Source organism: Primulina tabacum, chromosome 17, assembly GCF_025594145.1.
Source record: "Primulina tabacum isolate GXHZ01 chromosome 17, ASM2559414v2, whole genome shotgun sequence".
Lineage (NCBI taxonomy): Eukaryota > Viridiplantae > Streptophyta > Magnoliopsida > Lamiales > Gesneriaceae > Primulina > Primulina tabacum.
The window spans coordinates 15,446,024-15,468,866 of record NC_134566.1 but is presented as its reverse complement, the minus strand read 5'-3'; the positions used below and the strand labels follow the sequence as shown (position 1 = coordinate 15,468,866).

The 22,843-nt window shown below is 36.1% G+C and overlaps 1 protein-coding gene across 1 annotated transcript; it reads left to right on the top strand.

Moving 5' to 3' along the window:
- Positions 1-1,812: 1,812 nt before the first annotated feature.
- On the top strand, positions 1,813-3,678 carry LOC142531083 (histidine-containing phosphotransfer protein 4). The gene is made up of 6 exons (XM_075637107.1): positions 1,813-1,966; positions 2,184-2,314; positions 2,425-2,493; positions 2,848-2,919; positions 3,071-3,143; positions 3,545-3,678. The coding sequence occupies exons 1-6, from the start codon at positions 1,922-1,924 to the stop codon at positions 3,590-3,592; spliced, it is 438 nt and encodes a 145-aa protein (XP_075493222.1). The 5' UTR covers positions 1,813-1,921; the 3' UTR covers positions 3,593-3,678.
- Positions 3,679-22,843: the final 19,165 nt, after the last annotated feature.

Below are 22,843 nucleotides of genomic sequence, written 5' to 3'. Positions count from 1 at the left end.
ACATCGAACTATTTATTTTACTATAAAACATATCGAATTAACCGGTATGCATCAGAAAATTCAATTGTAATACACACACTAATTTATCATATCTAATTAGGATTTGGGAAAGAATTTATTATTTTTAAGAGTTAATGTATTTTTTTTTTTTGTATTTAAATGTATTTTGATCTTTCTCAATAGTAAAATCACTATCATTAAACTTAAAATAGAGGATTCTCTTCTCCAACACATAATTGTATCCTCTTTAACTAATTTTTTGGTGGAATTATTATTCTTGGAAACAGATTGAAATGACAATGAAAGAAAGGTAGGGACATGACATGGACCATTCTCAAAAGATCAATATCTTTCAATCATTATTGGGACTTCTCTATTTTTATTGGGACACACGTCTCCCTTACAAATTATGATCATGATAAGTTCAAACCACTAGATTGTACATGGACATATTTATAGTTAGATCCATATATATCCACATGGAAGATTATTATTCTTGTACTAACATCGAACTAAACATAATCATAACATGGTAATGGCTCAAAGCATACACAATGTTTGAGTTAATTATAAAAAAGTTAGTCTTATTTAAAATTTCGGGATTTAGTTCGATCTATTCTGATGACATTATCTTTATGATAGATCCATCCAATGACTATCATAAAAATATTTTTTTATATGATGTCGAGCTGATCGAACCTCGTAAATTTGGAGCAATGATAACAATCGAATCTACAATGATTGATAGTACTTAATTTTTAAGATCTAATTAACCAATTTCTGTATGTGAATTGATTTTGAGAGTGTACCAGTTGGACCATGAATGGATGTCTAGATGTACAAACCAACGGTGTAGAAAAGTACAAATCTTGTATGTTTTTAGACGTGGTGGTAACTAAGAAAAATCCCAATGAAACTTTGTCTTCTGATGGAATAAATATAGATGTGATTCCAAATAATATTATCAATCGCCTAGTCGAATTACTAGTTCCATCACAATTAACCGTTCATTCGAGTATTTAATCAAACCCGTCGTTCAATATTTGGTTCAAGTTCTATGAAAGATTAGTTACATGTATCTTAACCAACTATGTTGATTTATCATCTTTATATTATTCATCATCCAAATTAACTATGATAATGAAAAATAAAATCATGACAGAGAGAAAGAGGTAACATTATGTGTAATGAAAAAGCGATTAAAAATATATATTATTAAATTATTTGAGCAAGAAATCTAGCTAGCTAACTGATTAACGATGAAAAAATTTCATTTTACAAAGGAAAAATTGTAGTTTTTGATTTTTTTTTTGACTTTTTATAATTTTGGTCATGGTACTCCTCTATCTTTGCTTTTTTATTTGGGTTTATTCATTTTTCGACATACCGCTGAAATGACATCGATACGACGCTAATGTATGCAATGTTACATAAGTTCCGATGAAAAAGAATTAAGTTTCATAAAAAAATTAAATCAGTTATATTCAAATTAGATAACTAACATAGCCACCACCAAACCTAGCTCATGGTGATGTCCCTTCCTGAATTTGTCCCTTATCAGTGATTTGAGGGTTTGATTCGTTACATGTAGCCAAATCATAAGCCCATTGGCATATTCCTACAAACCACATTTTTCTTTTTAGTGCAAAAAGATTCTCTTATTTTTTTACCCAACCTTCACTTTGGTTCATTATTTAATCATAATGTTTTTTAAAATATAAGCATTATTATATGTGTTGGGAATATACACATGCATACAAAGATAGTGTACAAACTTTTTGGCCAAGCAGCTATATAAACCCTAATTTGCTTCCATTTCATTCCCAACTTCAAGCAACAAAAAACACATCTCAAATTATTATTCTCTCCAATTCAAAAAAATCTTCGATAATTTGCCATATTATAATTATTCCTTTGAGGAATGGATAAACAGCTAGCCAACATGAAGCAATCCCTGTTTGATCAGGTAAATTACATTAGTTCTTCTTTTTTTCCTATTACTTTTATTTGATACATTTGGATTCGTACTTAAGCATGGAAGATGAATATATAAGAAAAGCCATCGGCTCATCGTTCCGGAAATCTTTATAACTATCATGAAGAGCCAAACCAAATCTCACATTTATTTTTGTAAGCTAGTAAAGAATCACTGTCGAAACTTGAATCGTTCTTTGTGTACGTAGGGATATCTGGATGAGCAATTTGTTCAACTGGAAGAGCTGCAAGATGATGCAAATCCCAATTTTGTGGAAGAAGTTGTTACATTGTATTACAGAGACTCGGCTCGATTGATCCAAAATATTGACCAAGCTTTGTGAGTATATCGTAATCAAATTAAATATATATATCTATGTATATATATATGTGTAGTACTATTCTTGGAGATTATTGATTATACTTCGTTTTCATGCATGTTAATGTCAGGGAGAAGAATCCGCTCGATTTTACTAAGTTGGACAGTTACATGCACCAGTTCAAGGGCAGTAGCTCAAGGTAAAAAGAAAATACAGTAGAAAAAGGAATGTTAAAAAAAAGACTTATTATCAAGTAGACATTAAAATATAATAATAAAAAGAGTAATTTATAAGCTTTTCTCCTGACATTTGACACTGACCGGTATATTCTTTTTTGTATCAAAAAAAATTTATTTGAAATTATATCGAGACGAAGGGATTTAATATATTTTATTATACATAATATTTTAATATTTTAGTAAAATTATTCATAAAAAATTCAATTTTTTTTTTTTTTGAAAAAATTGTAATAGACTATAGTTCTAACTTTTCACACAAATTAAAGTTCCACTCTCGTATCAAAATGACAAACCATTTTCAAAAAATTTTGCAGCATTGGAGCCAAAAAGGTGAAAATTGAGTGCACACAATTCAGAGACTACTGTAGAACTGGAAATGGTGAAGGGTAATTCAATTTCCCTCTTCACCATCTGTTACGGTTTTTGGATTCCCTTCAGACAACAAAAAATGAAGTGTTTTTAGGATCTAATTTCTTATTCTTGATTTTTATTTCTTTTATTTATAATATATATATATATATATATATACATACACAGCTGCAAGAAAACTTTCCAACAACTGAAGAAAGAATACGCCTCTCTCAAGAAGAAACTAGAAGTTTATTTTCAGGTAAATCCCTTTCTTTTCTCCTTATTTTAGAGTTCCCACACACATGATACGCTCATACAAAAGGATAAGCCCACAAACTCTCTTTACTAAAATATTCAGATTTCATATCATTCATATACAAAAAAAGTCTTCTGGTCGACTAAGTTTTTAAAGTATGATTTTGGTAAACTAATTTTTAATTTTTTGTATGACGTCAAAAAATACTGATACGACATCATAAAATGCCGATTTGACATCGGAATTTAATGACTTGTCAGATGTGACATTTAAAATTTAAACCTCACCGCAAAATACAGCATGAATATCGTACCCTATGGACAAAGTTCAATTATTCACCTATTCGCATGGCATTGATTTAAAGCTTATTAACGTGTTCTCGTTTTGATTCTATGTGTGCGCAGTTTGCAAGACAAGTTGGCCCTATTGAGAAAGCATGTCGCTCAAAGTGATGAGGAATCAATGCAAATTTTTTGCATAAATACTGAAAATTGCTCGTTTCATTACGCATTTACGCGTCGATTTTAATGAAAAGGGAGGGAAAAAAATAAAGAGAATGGTGTGTAATGTTTTGGGCACACGAAGCCTAAATAGTAATGGAGTATGTAAGGAAGGGAGCAATGCATGGTTTAGGTAAATTTTTAAGCACTATTTGAGAGGAGATAGTTTGTTGGAATTCTTGCTTTTAATTTACTCTGTAATTTTTTACATATTGTAGAATCGATTAATATTCATGGCAAAAAAATAAAATAATAACATTAATTTAAAGAGTATGTCTCTTGTGAGACAGTTTCACGAATTTTTATCTGTGAGACGGGTCAACCCTACTGATATTCACAATATAAAGTAATATTATTAGCATAAAAAAGTAATACTTTTTCATGTATCACCCAAATAATGAGACCGTCTCACACAAGTTTTTGTCTAATTTAAATGAATTCCAATTCGGGTTTAGGGAAACAAATGATTTACTTGGTAAAATTTTAATTTTAAATAACTTATAAGATTATGTTTTATTTTATTAATTTTATGTGAAATAAATTGTGTGTTTATAAACATGCAGACAGTGGCGGAACCAGAAATATGGCTCTGTCCGAGATAAAATTTTAAACTCTATAATCTTTTAATATTTTAAATTGATCTACCCGGGCTACTATCATATTATTCCAAAATTATACAAAATTTACATATAAATATTTAAAAAAATTTGGACCAGCCCAGGTACAAATGTATGTGCCTCCGCCTTTGCACGCATAATCAATGACGTCGCAATTATAAAAATAAAGATTATATGTAATTAATCTATTTATGAAAACTTTTTTTGAAATAGATGCATATATAGAGATACTTCCAAATAACCTATGTCTAAAAAATATATTGAGAATTTTTTTAAAAAAAATCTGATATAGTATCCAACTAGGTCGATAGTTTACCGTGATAGTGTCGAATTTGACGTGTGGCTTTCTATAGTTCTAAGGTTGTGTTACTTCAAGTGATAGTTTTATGTAGACAATTTATATTATGATTATTAAAATGTGAAATAGTGATGGACAAATATTAACGTATTTAGTTTGATTAATTAATATTGAGATTGAAATTATGAGTTATTAACAAATTAAAGATTTACCCTTCAATAATTAAAAATAATATTAAATCTTTTTTATGTAGTAAATTGTGATTTTGGCAGAAATCAATTATTTTTTCAGTGTTTTTTTGCAAATTGTATTTAATAGTTCTACTATTATAATGTTACCATTTTTTAGTTGATAAATAATATTATGATAAGAATTATGAGCACGTAAAAACACCGAATCATACCCTATGAAAAATTATTTATTGATGCTTTATTATTATTTTTTATTTTTTTTTGAAATGGTGGTTTTCACATGTATTATTTTTGTTTTAGAATATTTCAAGTAACCTTAAGTTTGGATAATTAACAAAGAACAACATCAAGTTGTTTCAAATTTAGCCACTTTTAAACGTATTTCAGGTTTCGCACCACTGGACCAGATCAAGTCGTTCAAACGGGGGGCCTAAGAAGATCAAGCCGTTAGAGTTAAGAAGTCAAGACATAGAAATATCTAAATTTAAGCTCCAAAGTTATCATATGTCAAAACTGAACGACAGCCCATGGTATTCCAATCGTTGAAAATAAAGTCGCACTGCCACCAGTCAAAAAAGAGTTAAATCTAAAATTATACTAAAGTCAAGCCGTTCAATCAGTTGTTTCATTTGGAAAGATTACACGGTATCCTCCTATCAACTCCCGAACGACAGAAAGCTACCTAACTAAAATTATACTAAAGTCAAGTCGTTCAATCGGATGCTGGAGATAAGCTTCCTCTCACACAAGTCTTCTCTGACAAGAGGAAGCGGAAGAGAAGCCCAGAATAAAAAGAATCTAACTGATAGAGCATGTGTCTAAGTCGCTCCGTCCTGCACAATTCCTGTCATTCCCATATCCAGCCTTAACGGCATTTCTATTGTGGAACCGGACCAAACTTCTCATTATTCTGGTCTGCCCCTCATTGATCCAAAGGCCAAATGAAAAGAAATCATTGTGGTCATGCCAAAGCTGCCAAATGTTCAAGCCACTATAAACCTCGCAATGGAGCGAGTGAATCAAAGCGCTAAAGAGAAAATGGCGAAATTTGACCATTGGGTGGACTTCTGGACTGATGTTCACTTTGAAGTGATCAGGAAGGATAAAAATGTGAAGGAAGTTGCAGTCCTGGAACAAAAAATGTTGAAATGGTCAGAAACAAATTTCATCTCAGCTGGAGTTGAAAGAAAGTATCACGCGATACTTGGTTCAGCAGAAGAGAGACATTTTTGTTTCCCACTGGCCATTAATCACCAAAAATGTTGTAGAGGTAATAAGCCAGTTGGAAATTGATGTTTTCTCCCTATCAACGAGATTTAAAGTAATGAGATAAGATCTAGAGCTTCTAACCGCCAAAACAATTGAAGCCATCTTTGACTTAGGAGAGAGTCAGAATGAGAACCCACCCAAAATTTTCAAGATGAAGCTCCTCAAGTTCAAGATGTTGTTGAAATTGTTATGATTAATAAAGAGGTTAAGATACCCGCTCCTGTGGAAGAACTCCCTCAAATTCCAACTACTGTGGAATTTGTATTCAGACTGGTTGTATGAGGACAAGTCTGAACAATTGAATGAAGAAGCCACATCCTCACCTCCACAGAAAGCAGAAGTTGAAAATCTCCCAGAGATTCCTCTAATATATGTGGATGAAGTTGTGAAGTCTCTCACCTGGTTTTACTTCGATTAAAGCGAGACGAACCCCTCTTCTCATATGATAGAAGATTTTACTATTCAGAAAGAGGAAAATGACTTCGACGAAGATCTGAACTTGGAATCACCGCAAACCACTCCAGCTGATGAACAGAAAACAAAAGATCCCAATACTTCACCTAAAATATGTTTGGCAAAGAATTAGTCATTTTTTTTTTAGAAAAGGCCGATATGGTACAAATTGAAGAAATTGCTCATCAGCAGCCAGAGCAATTTCAAGCTGCCAATGCAGTGCCATCATCTTCAGTCCAGCTGGTGGTGATTTGGAACACCAAGCATGTTCGTCTTCTCCTCCTCCATAAGATTTCTTTCATGAAATATCAGAATCTCTTACTAATACTATATTAGATCATCTTATGTCACGCCCCGGGACGGGGGTTGGTTGACACCGGCGTTGCTCTCAAATTTACATTCGAAAACAACAAGCCTCAGAAGTACAAAATTCAGAAATCAGTCTTTTATTCATAATAATCATTGTCTGATACAAACTCAATGATAAATGTTTTACAGCGGAAATGTAAAACCAGAAAATACAATGTCTGAACAGATGCAGCGGAATATAAATCAGAACTAAGAACAACGATCTTCATCACCAGCCCCAAACTGAAGTTGCTCATCTTCTTCTAACAACTCTTCATCGTTCTTATCTGAGATGAGTTTGGTGGGTGAGTGATATGATTGTCACTCAGTAAGCGGGGGCGGGAATAACTCCCAGTTTTCGAAATCATTTTCATACAGAAACAGTAATACGAATGATATACAGAAATTCTCATTTTCATAACGGAAATCAGTATTTAGTATTCGGAAATCAGTAATCAGTATTCAGTAATCAGGAATCAGAAGTTTAACAAGTAAGCACTGAGCACGTTCGTGAATTTCATGGCTAACTGATATCAGTCCCCTATATGTTCTCTCCTCTAAGGGGTGAGGCCAGTAATCAGTAATCAGTGATGTTCAGAATATATATTCCTACCATTAGTTCACTAAGTTTCAGTGCTTCAAAATCAGATATCAGAAATCAAGAATATACTTTTGCTTTAAAGCAGAAATCATCAAACGGGTTTCAAGATATTTATACATAAGCCCACTTACAGTAATTTGCTAAAAGTGTTTCGGTTGAAGTCTGAAATCTGCTTCTTCTTGCTACTGGTTTCTGCTACTCGAAAATCAGCACTTTCTTAGCTCGAAAATTCAAGTGATAATCTCAAGATTTGTGTAACCCATTTCAGAGGTTTGAGAGTGTTATTTATAGGCGAAATTCTGACTGTTAGGCTCCCAATTAATGGTCATAATCTGCCATTAACAATCTTTATTCTGTTTTAAATGCTTCAGTTACAAGTCATGGCTGAATTAGTAACTGTCTGCTGGAATTTTCGTGTTGCTGCTGCTGGATTCTAATCTGCTGGAAAAATACCAGCTTCTGAAATATTAGCTTCTGCTGGAATTTCTAGCTTCTGCTGAAATTTGCTGGCTGCTGCTACTGCTGGAATTTCAGGTTCTCACATCCCTCCCTCCTTATGAGAAGTTTCGTCCTCGAAACTTGGTTATGCATGATCTTCAAAGAGATAAGGGTATTGTTCTCGCATCTTTTCTTCCAACTTCCAAGTAGCTTCTCTTTCGGTGTGATTAGACCATTGTACTTTGACATATGGAATAGTTCGTCGCCTCAGTACTTGGTCTTTGTTATCCGCAATTCGAATCGGAATTTCTTCATATTTCAGCTCTTCATTTAGATTGCCCTCAACCAACAGTGGTCCGGCTTCAAGAATATGACTAGGATCGGAAATATATCTCCTCAGCTGCGAAACGTGGAATATATTGTGAATTCTTGACATGTCGGGTGGAAGTGCTAATCTATAAGCAAGTGTTCCCACTTTCTCAAGAATTTCAAATGGTTCGACGTATCTGGGATTCAGTTTCCCAGCCTTATTGAATCGGATTACACCCTTCATGGGTGACACTTTTACATATGCCTTTTCTCCAACTTCAAATTCCACGGGTCGTCTTTTCTGATCAGCCCAACTTTTCTGTCGATCTTGTGCAGCTTTTAATCTCTCCTTGATCAAAGCGACTTTATCCACTGTTTCTTGGATTATTTCGGGTCCAACAATGGCTTTTTCCCCTACCTCATCCCAATACAGTGGTGATCGACATTTTCGTCCATACAGAGCTTCGTATGGTGCCATTGCAATACTACTATGGTAACTATTATTGTATGCGAATTCGATTAAGGGCAGATGTTCGCTCCAATTACCACTGAAGTCTAGAGCACAAGCTCTCAGCATATCCTCAAGAGTTTGAATTGTTCTCTCTGTTTGACCATCGGTCTGAGGATGATAGGCCGTACTAAGAGTAACCTTCGTCCCCATAGCTTGTTGAAAGCTCTTCCAAAATCGAGACGTAAATCTAGGATCTCTGTCTGATAGTATTCTAGCTGGTACTCCAAGTAATCGCACGATCTCATTCATGTACAAAGTGGCTAGCTTGTCCAAATTATAATTCATGCGGACAGGTAAGAAATGTGCAGATTTTGTGAGTCTATCTATGATTACCCATATTCCATCATGACCTTGTCTCGACTTTGGTAAACCAACTACAAAATCCATGGAAATATGTTTCCATTTCCATTCCGGGATTTCTAATGGTTGAAAAAGTCCACCAGGTCTTTGGTGCTCTGCCTTGACTTGCTGGCACACGTGACACTTAGAGACAAACCTTGCCACGTCTTTCTTCATTCCATTCCACTAGAAATTTTTCTTCAAATCTCTGTACATCTTGGTACTGCCAGGATGTACTGAAAATTTTGACTTATGTGCTTCAGACATTACTTCTTATCGAAGGTCATCAATGTCTGGTACGCACAATCGTCTTTCATCCACAAGATTCCTTTGTTATCCGTCTCTAATTCTGGTGATTTCCCTTCTTTAGCTTGCTCTTTCAGCTTCACTAAAGTGGAATCTCTATCTTGACTCATTTTGATGGCCTCTCGAAGGCATGATTGTGCTGAAAGTGACGCTAAGATTACTTTGTTCATATCCTTCCTACTCAAAGCATCGGCTACCTTATTTGCTTTGCCTGGGTGGTAGCTTATCGTCAAATCGTAGTCCTTCAAGAGTTCAATCCATTGTCTCTGTCTCATGTTTAACTCTTTCTGAGTGAACAAGTATTTGAGGCTTTGATGATCAGTGAAAATCTCACACTTAACACCATATAAATAGTGTCTCCAAATCTTTAGTGCGAACACCACTGCAGCTAATTCAAGGTCATGTGTTGGGTAATTCTGTTCATACGGCTTCAACTGTCTTGACGCGTATGCAATCACCCTTCCCTCTTGCATGAGTACACATCCTAAACCTCCTTTAGATGCATCACTGTATATGGTGAAGTCTTTGCCTTCAGTTGGCAATACCAATACTGGCGTGGATGTAAGCTTCTTCTTCAAAGTCTCGAAGCTTTTCTCACAATCTTCACTCCATTGAAATTTAGAGTTCTTCTGTGTGAGTTTGGCGAGAGGTATTGCTATTGAAGAGAATCCTTCAACAAATTTTCGATAATAGCCTGCTAGTCCCAAGAAGCTTCAAATTTCTGTCACAGTCTTTGGTCTAGGCCAATCTGCGATTGATTCTACTTTCTTAGGATCCACAGATACTCCTGCTGCTAATATTATGTGCCCCAAGAATGTGACGCTCTCTAGCCAAAATTCGCATTTCTTGAACTTGGCGTAAAGTTCCTTTTTCTCTCAGCGTCTGGAGGGTGAGATGAAGATGTTCCTTGTGGTCTTCTTCACTTGACGAATATACTAGAATATCGTCGATGAATACCACAACAAACTTGTCAAGAAATGGCTTGAACACTCTGTTCATTAGATCCATGAATACTGCCGGAGCGTTTGTTAACCCGAACGGCATCACTGTGAACTCATAGTGTTCATACCTTGTTCTGAAGCCTGTCTTCGGAATATCGTCTGATTTGACCTTGAGTTGGTGATAGCCTGACCTTAAGTCGAGCTTGGAAAAGACCGTAGCTCCCTTGAGTTGGTCAAACAAGTCATCTATCCTTGGAAGTGGGTATTTATTCTTGATTTTGATCTTATTCAGTTCTCTGTAATCGATACACAATCTCATGCTTCCGTCCTTCTTTTTAACAAAGAGGACAGGAGCTTCCCACGGAGATGTGCTTGGCCGTATCTGCTTCTTATCCAACAATTCTTGAAGTTGCTCTTTGAGTTCTTTCAACTCTGCCGGAGCCATTCGGTACGGTGCTTTTGAGATTGGTGTAGCATTGGGCACTAAATTAATCTCAAATTCCACTTCGCGATCGGGAAGTTCGCCAGGGAGTTCTTCTGGAAAGACATCCGGAAACTCTTGTACTACCGGAATCTCTTCTAGTGTTAGTGTGGTTCCTTCTTTTACCTCACCTAGCATAGCAAGGTAAACTTCTTCTCCACTTTTCATGGCTTTCCAAGTTTGAGAAGCAGAAAGAAGAGTCTTTCGTTCTTTTGTCTTTCCATGAAATAAAAGTTTCTCTTGGTGTGGAGCTTGGATGGTTACAGTCTTTCCATGACAGTCCACTAAAGCATGATTCTTGGCTAACCAATCCATTCCAAGAATTACGTCGAATTCCACCATGTTTAGTTGGATTAGGTTTGCCTTGAAATTCTGATCTTCTATGAGAACACTAATATTCCGATATAGAGTGCGAGTTTCTAAAATTCTATTTGCAGGAGTTGCTACTCTATATGGTTCTTCTAAGTAATCTGGCTTATCTCCTAACTTCTTGGCAAATCTCTTAGACAAGAATGAATGCGTAGCACCACAATCAAATAACACATAAGCATGTATATTATTAATTAGAATGGTACCAGCTACGACATCATTCGAGTTGTCAGCCTCTTCTTGAGTGATAGCATAGACTCGAGCATTTGGCTTATTCTCCTTTGGCTTATTTGGAGCTGTCCCACCTGATGGACCATTCCTTGGATCTGGAAAAGGGCATTGAGCGATGCGGTGGCCCATTTTTCCACAACGGAAACAAGCTCCAGAATTCTTACGGCATTCACCAGTATGATTGAATCCACAATTTTGGCACTTGACTCCCTCTTTGCTTGATGGAGAAGAAATGGTTCCTTTAACTGGATCACTGGTGAATTGGTTAGTTGAAAACCTAGGCCTCTTGAATTGTTGGCCCGGTTGGTATTGGCTTGACTGAGGACGTTTGAGTTTGTTCTCACCTTCACGCCTCTTAATGTCATTCTCAGCCCTGATGGCGGCTCCCATCAATTCATCAAAACTGTTGGGCTCGATAACGGCAAGGGCAGATTGAATACGGCTGTTCAATCCCTTCTTGAAGCGATGCATCTTCAAGGCCTCGTCTCCCATGATGGTTGGGGAGTAAGTTCCCAATGAGTGGAACTTAGATGAATACTCCACCACTGACATGTTTGGTTCTTGAACCAAGCTTTCAAATTCTGACAGCTTCTGCACTCGGACTGCTGTCGGGAAGTACTGCTTCAGAAATGCCTCTCGTAACCTTTGCCAAGTGATAGATCCCGCCCTTACCATAGCTGGTGAGACTCCTTCCCACCATTTGGCTGCTTTCTCCACAAGAAATGGTGTAATCACATCTACTATGATCCCTTATGGAACCTCAAGTAGTCGAAGATGATTCTCCACCTCTTTCATCCAATTTTGTCCAACCTCAGGATCGGAGCTTCCATCGAAGTTAAGGACTCTTGCTCTTCGGAGAGCCTCATAGTGCTGTTTCGTCCCATTCTGAGCTGGAGGTGGTGGCGGTGGCTGATTAGCATTAGGGTTCACTAACCCTTGTATCGTGGTTCCCATAATCGTGGCTATAGCCATCAAGTCCACCTGACTGAGGCCAACTGCTGGTGGTTGCTGTGGTGGTTGCTGTGCATCTTCTTCATTGCGGTTGTTGTTACGGTTGTTGTAACGAGGGTTGCGATTGTTTCTTACTGGTCTTCTGTCCATTTCCTACAAATACGAAAGTTCTAAGGTTGATGGCAAAATATGGACTCAAGAAAAGAAACACAATGATTGAGTAATTGCTCAAAATTTGGATATGAAACCAATGGCTAAAAATAACTTCTATTGATTTCCCAAGAAAGTGCAATTACAACTGAACTTCGAAATGAAAACAGAAATACAAATGGAACAAGTGTTATTACAAAGAACTACTACTAATGTTTTAATCTATCACTTCTCCCAAATCTAAATCCATAGGATCCTCTTCAACTTCTTCTTCGGGATCCTCCTCGGGTTCATCTTCATGGTTGGCTATTACTGCTTCTAGATGTTCAATATGACTATGCAGAACTGCATTCTGGTCACTAAGAACTTCCACAGTATCCTGCAGCTCTTGAATCTGAGCATCAGTCTGTGCACTATATTGGTTATGCTGGTGCACGAATTGATGGTTTTGATCCTTAAGTTCTTGGATCTTCTCAACCAAGGTATCACGTAATTCGATTAACTCTGCAACAGTCTCTTGGGAGGTTTCGAACTCCTCTTGAGCTTTCCTATTCCCCTCTTCTGCCTCATGCATATAGTGAGCATATCTTTGAACATCACTTCTTAAGTGTTCTGTTCGACGCTCTAATTCATCCTTGTCCAACTCTAGGCAGTAGTTATGTTCTTTTAGTTTTTGTAGCTTCCTCTCTAAGCTTTTAATGTAGCTATTCTGGTCAGCCATATCCTACATCCAAAACATGAGGATAAAGGTTCAGAAATGATCTTCAAGAATACAGGTTAAGTTATAGACGAATACTGGAATGAACAAAATCAGTAAGCCTATAACATTCAGTAGTAGAAAATAGCCCAAAACTTTTCGGTCTCAGAATTGCGTGAAAAATTTACTAAAAATCATTCACATCAAGAACATGAATGTTACTAAGTTTGGTGTAAAAATCCTAAGCCATTTGGAAATGAGAATTTCTCAAAGTTTCGAAAAGTTGGAAAATTTTACGGAAATGATGATATCACTATCTTAAAGAAGGATTTTGGGGTTCGTCAGCGGTGCTAGAACGATTCACAAAGTCTGTTATTCTCTCAACGCTCCGATCCTTAATTAGGAAGATTTACGGAAAACCTTTCACAATAAATAAAGACGATTTCATGAAACATAGTAGAAGTAGCGATGTTTTAGTATGTCGTCGCTAATTGCGACGGTAATGTAAAACCGTTGTTATAAATATCAACGTTTGCATAGTCAATCGTCACTATTTTACCACGATTTCATAAAAACATGGTAATTTGCCAAATATATTATTAAATTCATGGATAATTAGGAATTAGCAATGGTTTTTCCTTAAATTTCGCAAAAATTAGCCACATTTTTATTGTAATAGCCTGCGTTTTTTTTGTAGTGAGCATGTGTAATGCCCGAGAATTTGATTATTGTAATCCGAGATGATTTATTGATTATGAATTGATGTGATTATAGCCGGGCCATTCCGAGATAAGATTTGGACTAAGTATATGAAAACATAAGAGTTGGGTCGAAGGTGTAGCGCCCGGGCGTAAGTGTTTGTCCGCCCGAGCGCCCATGTTCCCTGGAAGAAAGCCGAACATATCGCGCCCGGGCGGAACTTTATGTCCGCCCGCGAGACGTGCAAAATGAAAAGTGTGCCACGTATCTTGGCATGCACTTGGGATATATATATATATACATATAGTCACGTAATTCTCAGAAGAAATCGAGGGAGAAGCTTGTGGAAAGAGAAAAGGGTTCCAAATCGTAGAATTTCGATTTTTACGAGATACGCCCGTCTGATTTTGAATCCGACTTCAGTTCTGTGTTTCTATCGACGCAGGCTTCTACAGGACGTAAGTTTTGTTACGTTTAGATTTACGTTTAGATATGATTTGAAATTATGATATTGTCAGAATTGAATAGGAATCATATATGGTGTTTCTGATACAGTAGACATCGTATAATTGAAGTCAGATTAAAGAACAGACTATTTCTGTAATTGTTATGATTTTCGGAATCGATTTGACTGAGATTCGATATCAGATTTGTATTATCATTGAAATTATGAGTTATACCGGTATTGATTATGAGTTCTGGTATTATTTCTGAGATGTTGGGATTTACGGGGTTATCGAGACTGTATTATTATGTCGTCGAAACCTCAGTAGATTGATATTGATCAGATTTACGATTGACTGAGATTGTATTGTTGTACTATATGTCGATTGACATTGATCAGATAGTATGTTGATTTGAGTATTGATCAGAACAGGTTCTGAATTGAGTTCCATATTGATATTGTGTCTGTTCGGTATTGTTATTACCAGATTGAGAATGGACAGAGTTGAATTCAGGACTTCGTCTTCGTCAGAGCGAGAAGATAAAGGTATAAATTAATGTTGAGTTGGAATTGCACAACTCGAGTGAGGTTTGGCTCGAGTTTCCCTAAATCACATACTTTACCTTATTGTATTGATTTGATTGACGTACTTGTTCTCTTGATTTATAGACAGCAGGTATTAGACGAGTAATCTTGTGACAAAAGTGCCTGATAGTGGTGGGATCGCCACGGGCACATTGCACAATGTCACAAGATAGTGTATTGGCGATTTCTGTCACCGGATGTTTGGCTATCGATGTGGATAGAATTGTAGCTTCTTCTATTCTGGTGATCGGTACCGTATCGATGTGGATAGAATTATAACTTCTTCTATTACTGATGATCGATATTATATCGATGTGGATAGAATCGGAGTTTCTTCTATTACTGGTGATCGATACTATACTGATGTGGATAGAATCCGAGCTTCTTCTATTACTGGTGATCGATACCCTATCGACGTGGATAGAACTGGAGTCTTTTCTATTACTGTTGGTCGATATGGGAATACCCACATCTGAAAACCGGGATCCCTAGACTATGATTGAGTCTGGTCTTAAATGTGGAGTCATGAGTCTAATTGACAGTTTATATTGAGTTACATTGATTATGTTCCTGAATATGGTACATGATGAATTATGTTCCTGATGATGGTACATGTTTAGAATAGGATTTATTATTGATATGGATTTATATTCTGATTTGAATACATGTTAGACATATATGTTATATGCTTTTATATTGTTTTATGATTGCATGTATACATTATTTATACTGAGAATGTAATTCTCACCGGAGTTATCCGGCTGTTGTCTTGTTTGTATGTGTGCATGGCAACAGGTGGGATAGGATCAGGGTCAAGAAGAGAACGAGGCTGGACTAGATAGCGTGGAGATCCGGGCTTCGAAGCAACTTAGGATTCAGCACTGATATATAGTTGAACCTAGTTGAATTCTTGTAGATAACACAAGATTTGTATGTTTATGTTTCACATGTAATTTGAATTGAATTACATTTTGTTTCCGCTTTGTATTTAAAAAAAAAAAATGTAGACCCTGTTTATTATAATTGTTTGAATTATTCCTAAAGACGATTAAGGAATGAATTAGCGTTCGGGTCCCCACAACAGGTGGTATTAGAGCATTAGGTTCCAGAACTGTAGGCTCTTGAGACTGAGATAGAAGCTAGTGAGCGGGGTAGATTGAGTTTTCTTTCCTGCTTTTGATTGCTAGCATGTGATTTATTATAATGTTGAATTACACTTTGTATGCTAGCATGCTAAGTATGATTTACTGCTTTTAATTACATGATTACCTGAATATCTGAATTGATTTGGTAATATGTCTGATTTGAAAATGAATCAGAACCAATTCTTGATCAGATGTAAGATGATCAGGAAGGGACTGAGATGGATTTATCTCATGTGATTGCTAACCCTTGTGGTGATCAGATATACCTCCTCGAAGAATTCCGGAAAGGGGTAGTACTTCGACTGATCAGATAGATGTATCAGAAACTCCGATGGAAACACAGTTGAAACAGTTTCAGTCATTTCAGCCGTCGATTCTGAGGGGTGTTGAGACGTCTGAAGATTGTGAGAATTGGTTAGATGACATAGAAATACTGTTTGATTTACTGGATTATCCAGATGAACAGAGAATCAAACTGGTGCCCAACCAGTTACGAGAGGCCGCCAGGAGTTGGTGGATTACAATCAAAGGAGTATTAGAACGGCGTGGTACTGTGATCACATGGGAAGTCTTTAAAGCTGAATTATATCGAAGATTTTTCTCAGTTTCGTACCGGGAGGACAAAAAAGCAGAGTTTGAGAATTTGAAACAAGGCCAACTGAATATTGAAGAATATGTTGCTAAATTCTCTACTCTACTGCGTTTTGCTCCTCATTTAGCTGAGAATGATGAAGTTGTAGCTGATCAGTTCATCAAAGGATTGAATTCAGAGATAATTGCATTGATAAATATGCAGCAACCCTACCACTTTGCTGATGCTTTGAGTAGGGCAAAGAGAGCTGAGGTGAGTCTGATTCGACAACGAGAAAGGTGGGATGTGATCCGACCCCAGACACAGCAATCCCCTCTCAGATTTGATAGTGGCAGTATGAGTGGGAATCAAGATTGGATGAAAGCTCGAAAGAAACAGTTTAAGAAGTTAGGAAGTGGACCTATTGGTTCATCTAGCTCCAGTGGTTCTATCCCGAGTTATACTGGAGTTTATTGCAGGACTTGCGGAGGGAGACATTCCACAGAGCAATGCCAGGGAGTGACTGGTAGTTGCAATATCTGTAGACAGTCGGGACATTTTGCTAGAGTCTGTCCGCAGAGAGGTTCCCGAAGATTTCAGGGAGCAGAATCATCTGGTGATAGTGATAGTGATCGAGGAACAGACCCAGAACACACGCAATGACATAGTGGCAGGTACTGTTCTTTTATGATTATATTGCATATGTATTGATATATACTAATGCATTCCCTACGATTATCTTTGACTGAGTTGCATTGATATATGTTATACCTGTTGGGTCTGTATTACTGTAGTATTGATCTTTGTACCTTTTGGGGAGAGGAATTGATATCAGTGAATTCTGTGATATATTGTATACTACAGTAAAAAGGGAATGGGATTGAATTAGATTGTGTTGTACTTGTGTTGTCTGATTCTGACTACATTACTGATATTGATATGCTAACAAGTACAGAACTATTATAGATTCTTGCCAGGAGATGGTAAGATTCGGACCTGAAATGACCAAAGAATGAATGATATACGGTAAGGATTCTCGATTTTGAATTCCTTGATATCCGTATTATGTATGATTCGATGATTATCAAAAAGAATGAAGTAATTCCTTATGTATTCAGTTGATTACTGGAGTTGAACCTATCAGGGAATGAAAATGCCAGTAGCAGGAGAGTTGCTATAGTCGTTCCAGATGAAATTCCGGATTTGTCCTATATATGGAAAGCGATTTCAGCCTTGAGTCGATATCAGGGTATGATTGATTGAATCGAACAGTTGAAATTTTATTGAATATTCTGGGAACTGAGATTGTTGTATACAGAATTGTTTAGATATGAATCTTTATTGTAACAGAGGGTATTCAGAGTCTATGATATCTGAAGATATTATATTGACTGACTATAGCACAGTTGTGACCGTGATCTGTGGATGAGAACGACATTGAAAATGGCAGAACTTCATAAATGTCAGAAATGTCAGAAATTGCGTTTTATGTGTTTACTAGATTAGTATAAATGATTGGTATTTTGAATCCGATCCGATATTGCTGTTATTCTAAATCCGTATTTGATGCCGATTGTTATGAACCGTTGAGATTATAAACAGTTCAAGCCGACTCAGAGTTGATTTTGAGAATTACAGCAGTTCAGAAGTTTGATCAGACTGTTCAGAACTTGATTTCGATAGTCAGAACAGTGCATCGATTAGAATACCAGGTAAGTATTGTCAGATGCACACAGTAATAGATTCAGTATTATTCTGGTAACAGGAAATGTGTGATAATTCGAACGGACAGTTTTGATGTAAACAAATGAAATCAGTTATGTCAGAATTTGTATTGAAATGTCTAAATCGCTGACAGATGAAGACAGAAAGATAGAAACCAGGAGATTGGTTATACAGATTATCGATTCTTGAATAGAAATGGGGGTACATTTCTATGAATTTCGTGACGAAACTATCGAAAATCTTGCTATGACGGTGATATGATGTGATTATTATTGAACGATTGTTCAAATCTGCGGATGTTATATTGTACAGGATGACGTATAGATATGATCAGACGACTTAGATGTATATCAGAAAAGGGGTCAGATTGTATTGAATGCCCCAGTGATTATATCATACCGTGATTTTTGATTGATTTTGTACTTTTGACAGAATGTATAGCATGATTTTTCATCTATGGTTTATAGATTGAAGGATAGTCGGAGTGAACTATCTAGATACTGGAGGATATCCAGGAACTGTGGTATTGGATTTTTGCACTAGTGACCTGATGTCTTGTCACTTTATGAATTATGGTACCATAATAGCTATCAGATGAATATCGAAATAGCTTTAGTTGAGGTATTGTACAGTGAGAACTGCGAATTTTCTTCGTATGGGGATGATACTGCGGTGGTGCCTGAGATTGGATCTGATAGGATCAGGAATCTGATAGTGAAAACAAAACTGATTCAGAAGCAAATGAAGATCGCTCGCAAATGGGATATGAAATAAGCCAACGTCGGATGATGACTGTTGGTATTTGAGGCCGAAGACTGAATATATCCTTGAATATGATTAACAGATGATGATATTGATTTGCTATGGAGTTGTTGATTGGTATATACGGATGTTGTATAACCAATAGTTGTGATTGATTCTATCACAAGTTATTTCGAATAGGATTATAATACTATACTTCTTGAATGACTCCTCCAGTCTGGAATCAGAATCAGTAAAAGAAAGATAATTCAGAATGAAGAGTATTCTGCTGTTGAAAGTGTAATAGAGTAGTTAGAATATCGAAGAAACTATTGGGAAGACAGAATCCGAGATGAGACAGAGATTTCAGAATTGTTTTATTGAGGTGAGCTTTCTGTTGGTTTCTGTACCTAAGATTTCGAGGACAAAATCGTATCTTAGGGGGGGAGAAATGTAATGCCCGAGAATTTGATTATTGTAATCTGAGATGATTTATTGATTATGAATTGATGTGATTATAGCCGGGCCATTCCGAGATAAGATTTGGACTAAGTATATGAAAGCATAAGAGTTGGGTCGAAGGTGTAGCGCCCGGGCGGAAGTGTTTGTCCGCCCGAGCGCCCATGTTCCCGGGAAGAAAGCCGAACATATCGCGCCCGGGCGGAACTTTATGTCCGCCCGCGAGACGTGCAAAATGAAAAGTGTGCCACGTATCTTGGCATGCACTTGGGATATATATATATATATACATATAGTCACGTAATTCTCAGAAGAAATCGAGGGAGAAGCTCGAGGGAAGAGAAAAGGGTTCCAAATCGTAGAATTTCGATTTTTACGAGATCCGCCCGTCTGATTTTGAATCCGACTTCAGTTCTGTGTTTCTATCGACGCAGGCTTCTACAGGACGTAAGTTTTGTTACGTTTAGATTTACGTTTAGATATGATTTGAAATTATGATATTGTCATAATTGAATAGGAATCATATATGGTGTTTCTGATACAGTAGACATCGTATAATTGAAGTCAGATTAAAGAACAGACTATTTCTGTAATTGTTATGATTTTCGGAATCGATTTGACTGAGATTCGATATCAGATTTGTATTATCATTGAAATTATGAGTTATACCGGTATTGATTATGAGTTCTGGTATTATTTCTGAGATGTTGGGATTTACGGGGTTATCGAGACTGTATTATTATGTCGTCGAAACCTCAGTAGATTGATATTGATCAGATTTACGATTGACTGAGATTGTATTGTTGTAATATATGTCGATTGACATTGATCAGATAGTATGTTGATTTGAGTATTGATCAGAACAGGTTCTGAATTGAGTTCCATATTGATATTGTGTCTGTTCGGTATTGTTATTACCAGATTGAGAATGGACAGAGTTGAATTCAGGACTTCGTCTTCGTCAGAGCGAGAAGATAAAGGTATAAATTAATGTTGAGTTGGAATTGCACAACTCGAGTGAGGTTTGGCTCGAGTTTCCCTAAATCACATACTTTACCTTATTGTATTGATTTGATTGACGTACTTGTTCTCTTGATTTATAGACAGCAGGTATTAGACGAGTAATCTTGTGACAGAAGTGCCTGATAGTGGTGGGATCGCCACGGGCACATTGCACAATGTCACAAGATAGTGTATTGGCGATTTCTGTCACCGGATGTTTGGCTATCGATGTGGATAGAATTGTAGCTTCTTCTATTACTGGTGATCGGTACCGTATCGATGTGGATAGAATTATAACTTCTTCTATTACTGATGATCGATATTATATCGATGTGGATAGAATCGGAGTTTCTTCTATTACTGGTGATCGATACTATACTGATGTGGATAGAATCCGAGCTTCTTCTATTACTGGTGATCGATACCCTATCGACGTGGATAGAACTGGAGTCTTTTCTATTACTGTTGGTCGATATAGGAATACCCACACATCTGGAAACCGGGATCCCTAGACTAGGATTGAGTCTGGTCTTAAATGTGGAGTCTAATTGACAGTTTATATTGAGTTACATTGATTATGTTCCTGAATATGGTACATGATGAATTATGTTCCTGATGATGATACATGTTTAGAATAGGATTTCTTCTTGATATGGATTTATATTCTGATTTGAATACATGTTAGACATATATGTTATATGCTTTTATATTGTTTTATGATTGCATGTATACATGATTTATACTGAGAATGCAATTCTCACCGGAGTTATCCGGCTGTTGTTTTGTTTGTATGTGTGCATGGCAACAGGTGGGATAGGATCAGGGTCAAGAAGAGAACGAGGCTGGACTAGATAGTGTGGAGATCTGGGTTTCGAAGCAACTTAGGATTCAGCACTGATATATAGTTGAACCTAGTTGAATTCTTGTAGATAACACAAGATTTGTATGTTTATGTTTCACATGTAATTTGAATTGAATTACATTACGTTTCCGCTTTGTATTTTTTTTTAAAAAAAATTAGACCCTGTTTATTATAATTGTTTGAATTATTCCTAAAGACGATTAAGGAATGAATTAGCGTCCGGGTCCCCACAGCAGGTATTGTATGCTCTTATTAACTCTCTCAATATTCCGTTGTGAAATACGGTATTACAATCACAATATCCAAAAATTCTAAGAGTAGGTCTCTTGTGAGACGGTCTCACGAATCTTTATCTGTGAGACGGGTTAACCCTACCGATATTCACAATAAAAAGTCATATTCTTAGCATAAAAAGCAATACTTTTTCATGGATTACCCAAATAAGAGATATGTCTCACAAAATACGACCAGTGAGACCATCTCACACAAGTTTTTGTCAAATTTTAATTACTGGAAGAGTTTATAGTCCGCCATTACAAACCTATTTGTTATGTTCCATAATTCCAATTTTGGATAAGATTTTACAATTAGAAAATATTTTTCCGGCTGCTTAATTATCCTATTTTATATTTATTAAAATGTCCTCATTATATGAAATAACGTGCAAGTAAATGGAAAGTACTTACATATGAAACTCATCGTGAATAATTTGTTAGTCCTAATTTGTATCTTTAGCATCATGATAATTTTATTGGGAACATTTTTGTGGTCTCTAATCAAACTGTTAGATTTTCTCAAAATCATGTTACTAAATGTGAATGAACGTGTTAAAAAAATACAGATTAAACATTACCTCCCGCCATAAAATGATTTGTAGGTGTTAATATTTTATAATTATCAACTGATTTGAATCTTTTATAATTATCAACTGATTTGAAGTATTTTAAGTACTCCAATCTCTCTGCATATGAAGTACTGTTTTTTATATGAAATGTGTGCTTTCATACCTCAAATTTTAATATTTATAATAGACACTCTCATACCATAAGTGAGCATATTGGGAGCACGAGAGTAAAAAAAAAAAAGAAATGCACATTTATGCATTCAAAAGTTTACAGTTGAGACTACGTCTTACAAGTTTGAATCATTTATATGTGCTTCTTTCTTACTCTCCACGTTAAGTTTTCGCATTCGATAAACAAATTTGCGTACGCATCGATAAAAACAATAAGATACATTATTCGACGCTTATGATTTATCAATTATATATCAAAAAGATTTCAACCACAACAACATTTGCGTCAAACTTATCAGTATTATGATGACATCGACATTATTAACTTGCAACAATATAAATCATCGGTCGAAAAAAATGAATAGTCAAGTAATTGAATACAATCCTAGACCGGTCTCATATTTTCCAACATTTATCATGCATTTTAGTTCACATTTCAAGTGACAAATTATCC

Excerpts from the sequence above, each read along its gene's own strand:
- LOC142531083 (XM_075637107.1), top strand. The coding sequence starts at position 1,922 with ATGGATAAACAGCTAGCCAACATGAAGCAATCCCTGTTTGATCAG. Across the intron at positions 1,967-2,183 it reads AGCAATCCCTGTTTGATCAG|GGATATCTGGATGAGCAATT; the intron begins GTAAATTACATT and ends TTGTGTACGTAG. Across the intron at positions 3,144-3,544 it reads AACTAGAAGTTTATTTTCAG|TTTGCAAGACAAGTTGGCCC; the intron begins GTAAATCCCTTT and ends ATGTGTGCGCAG.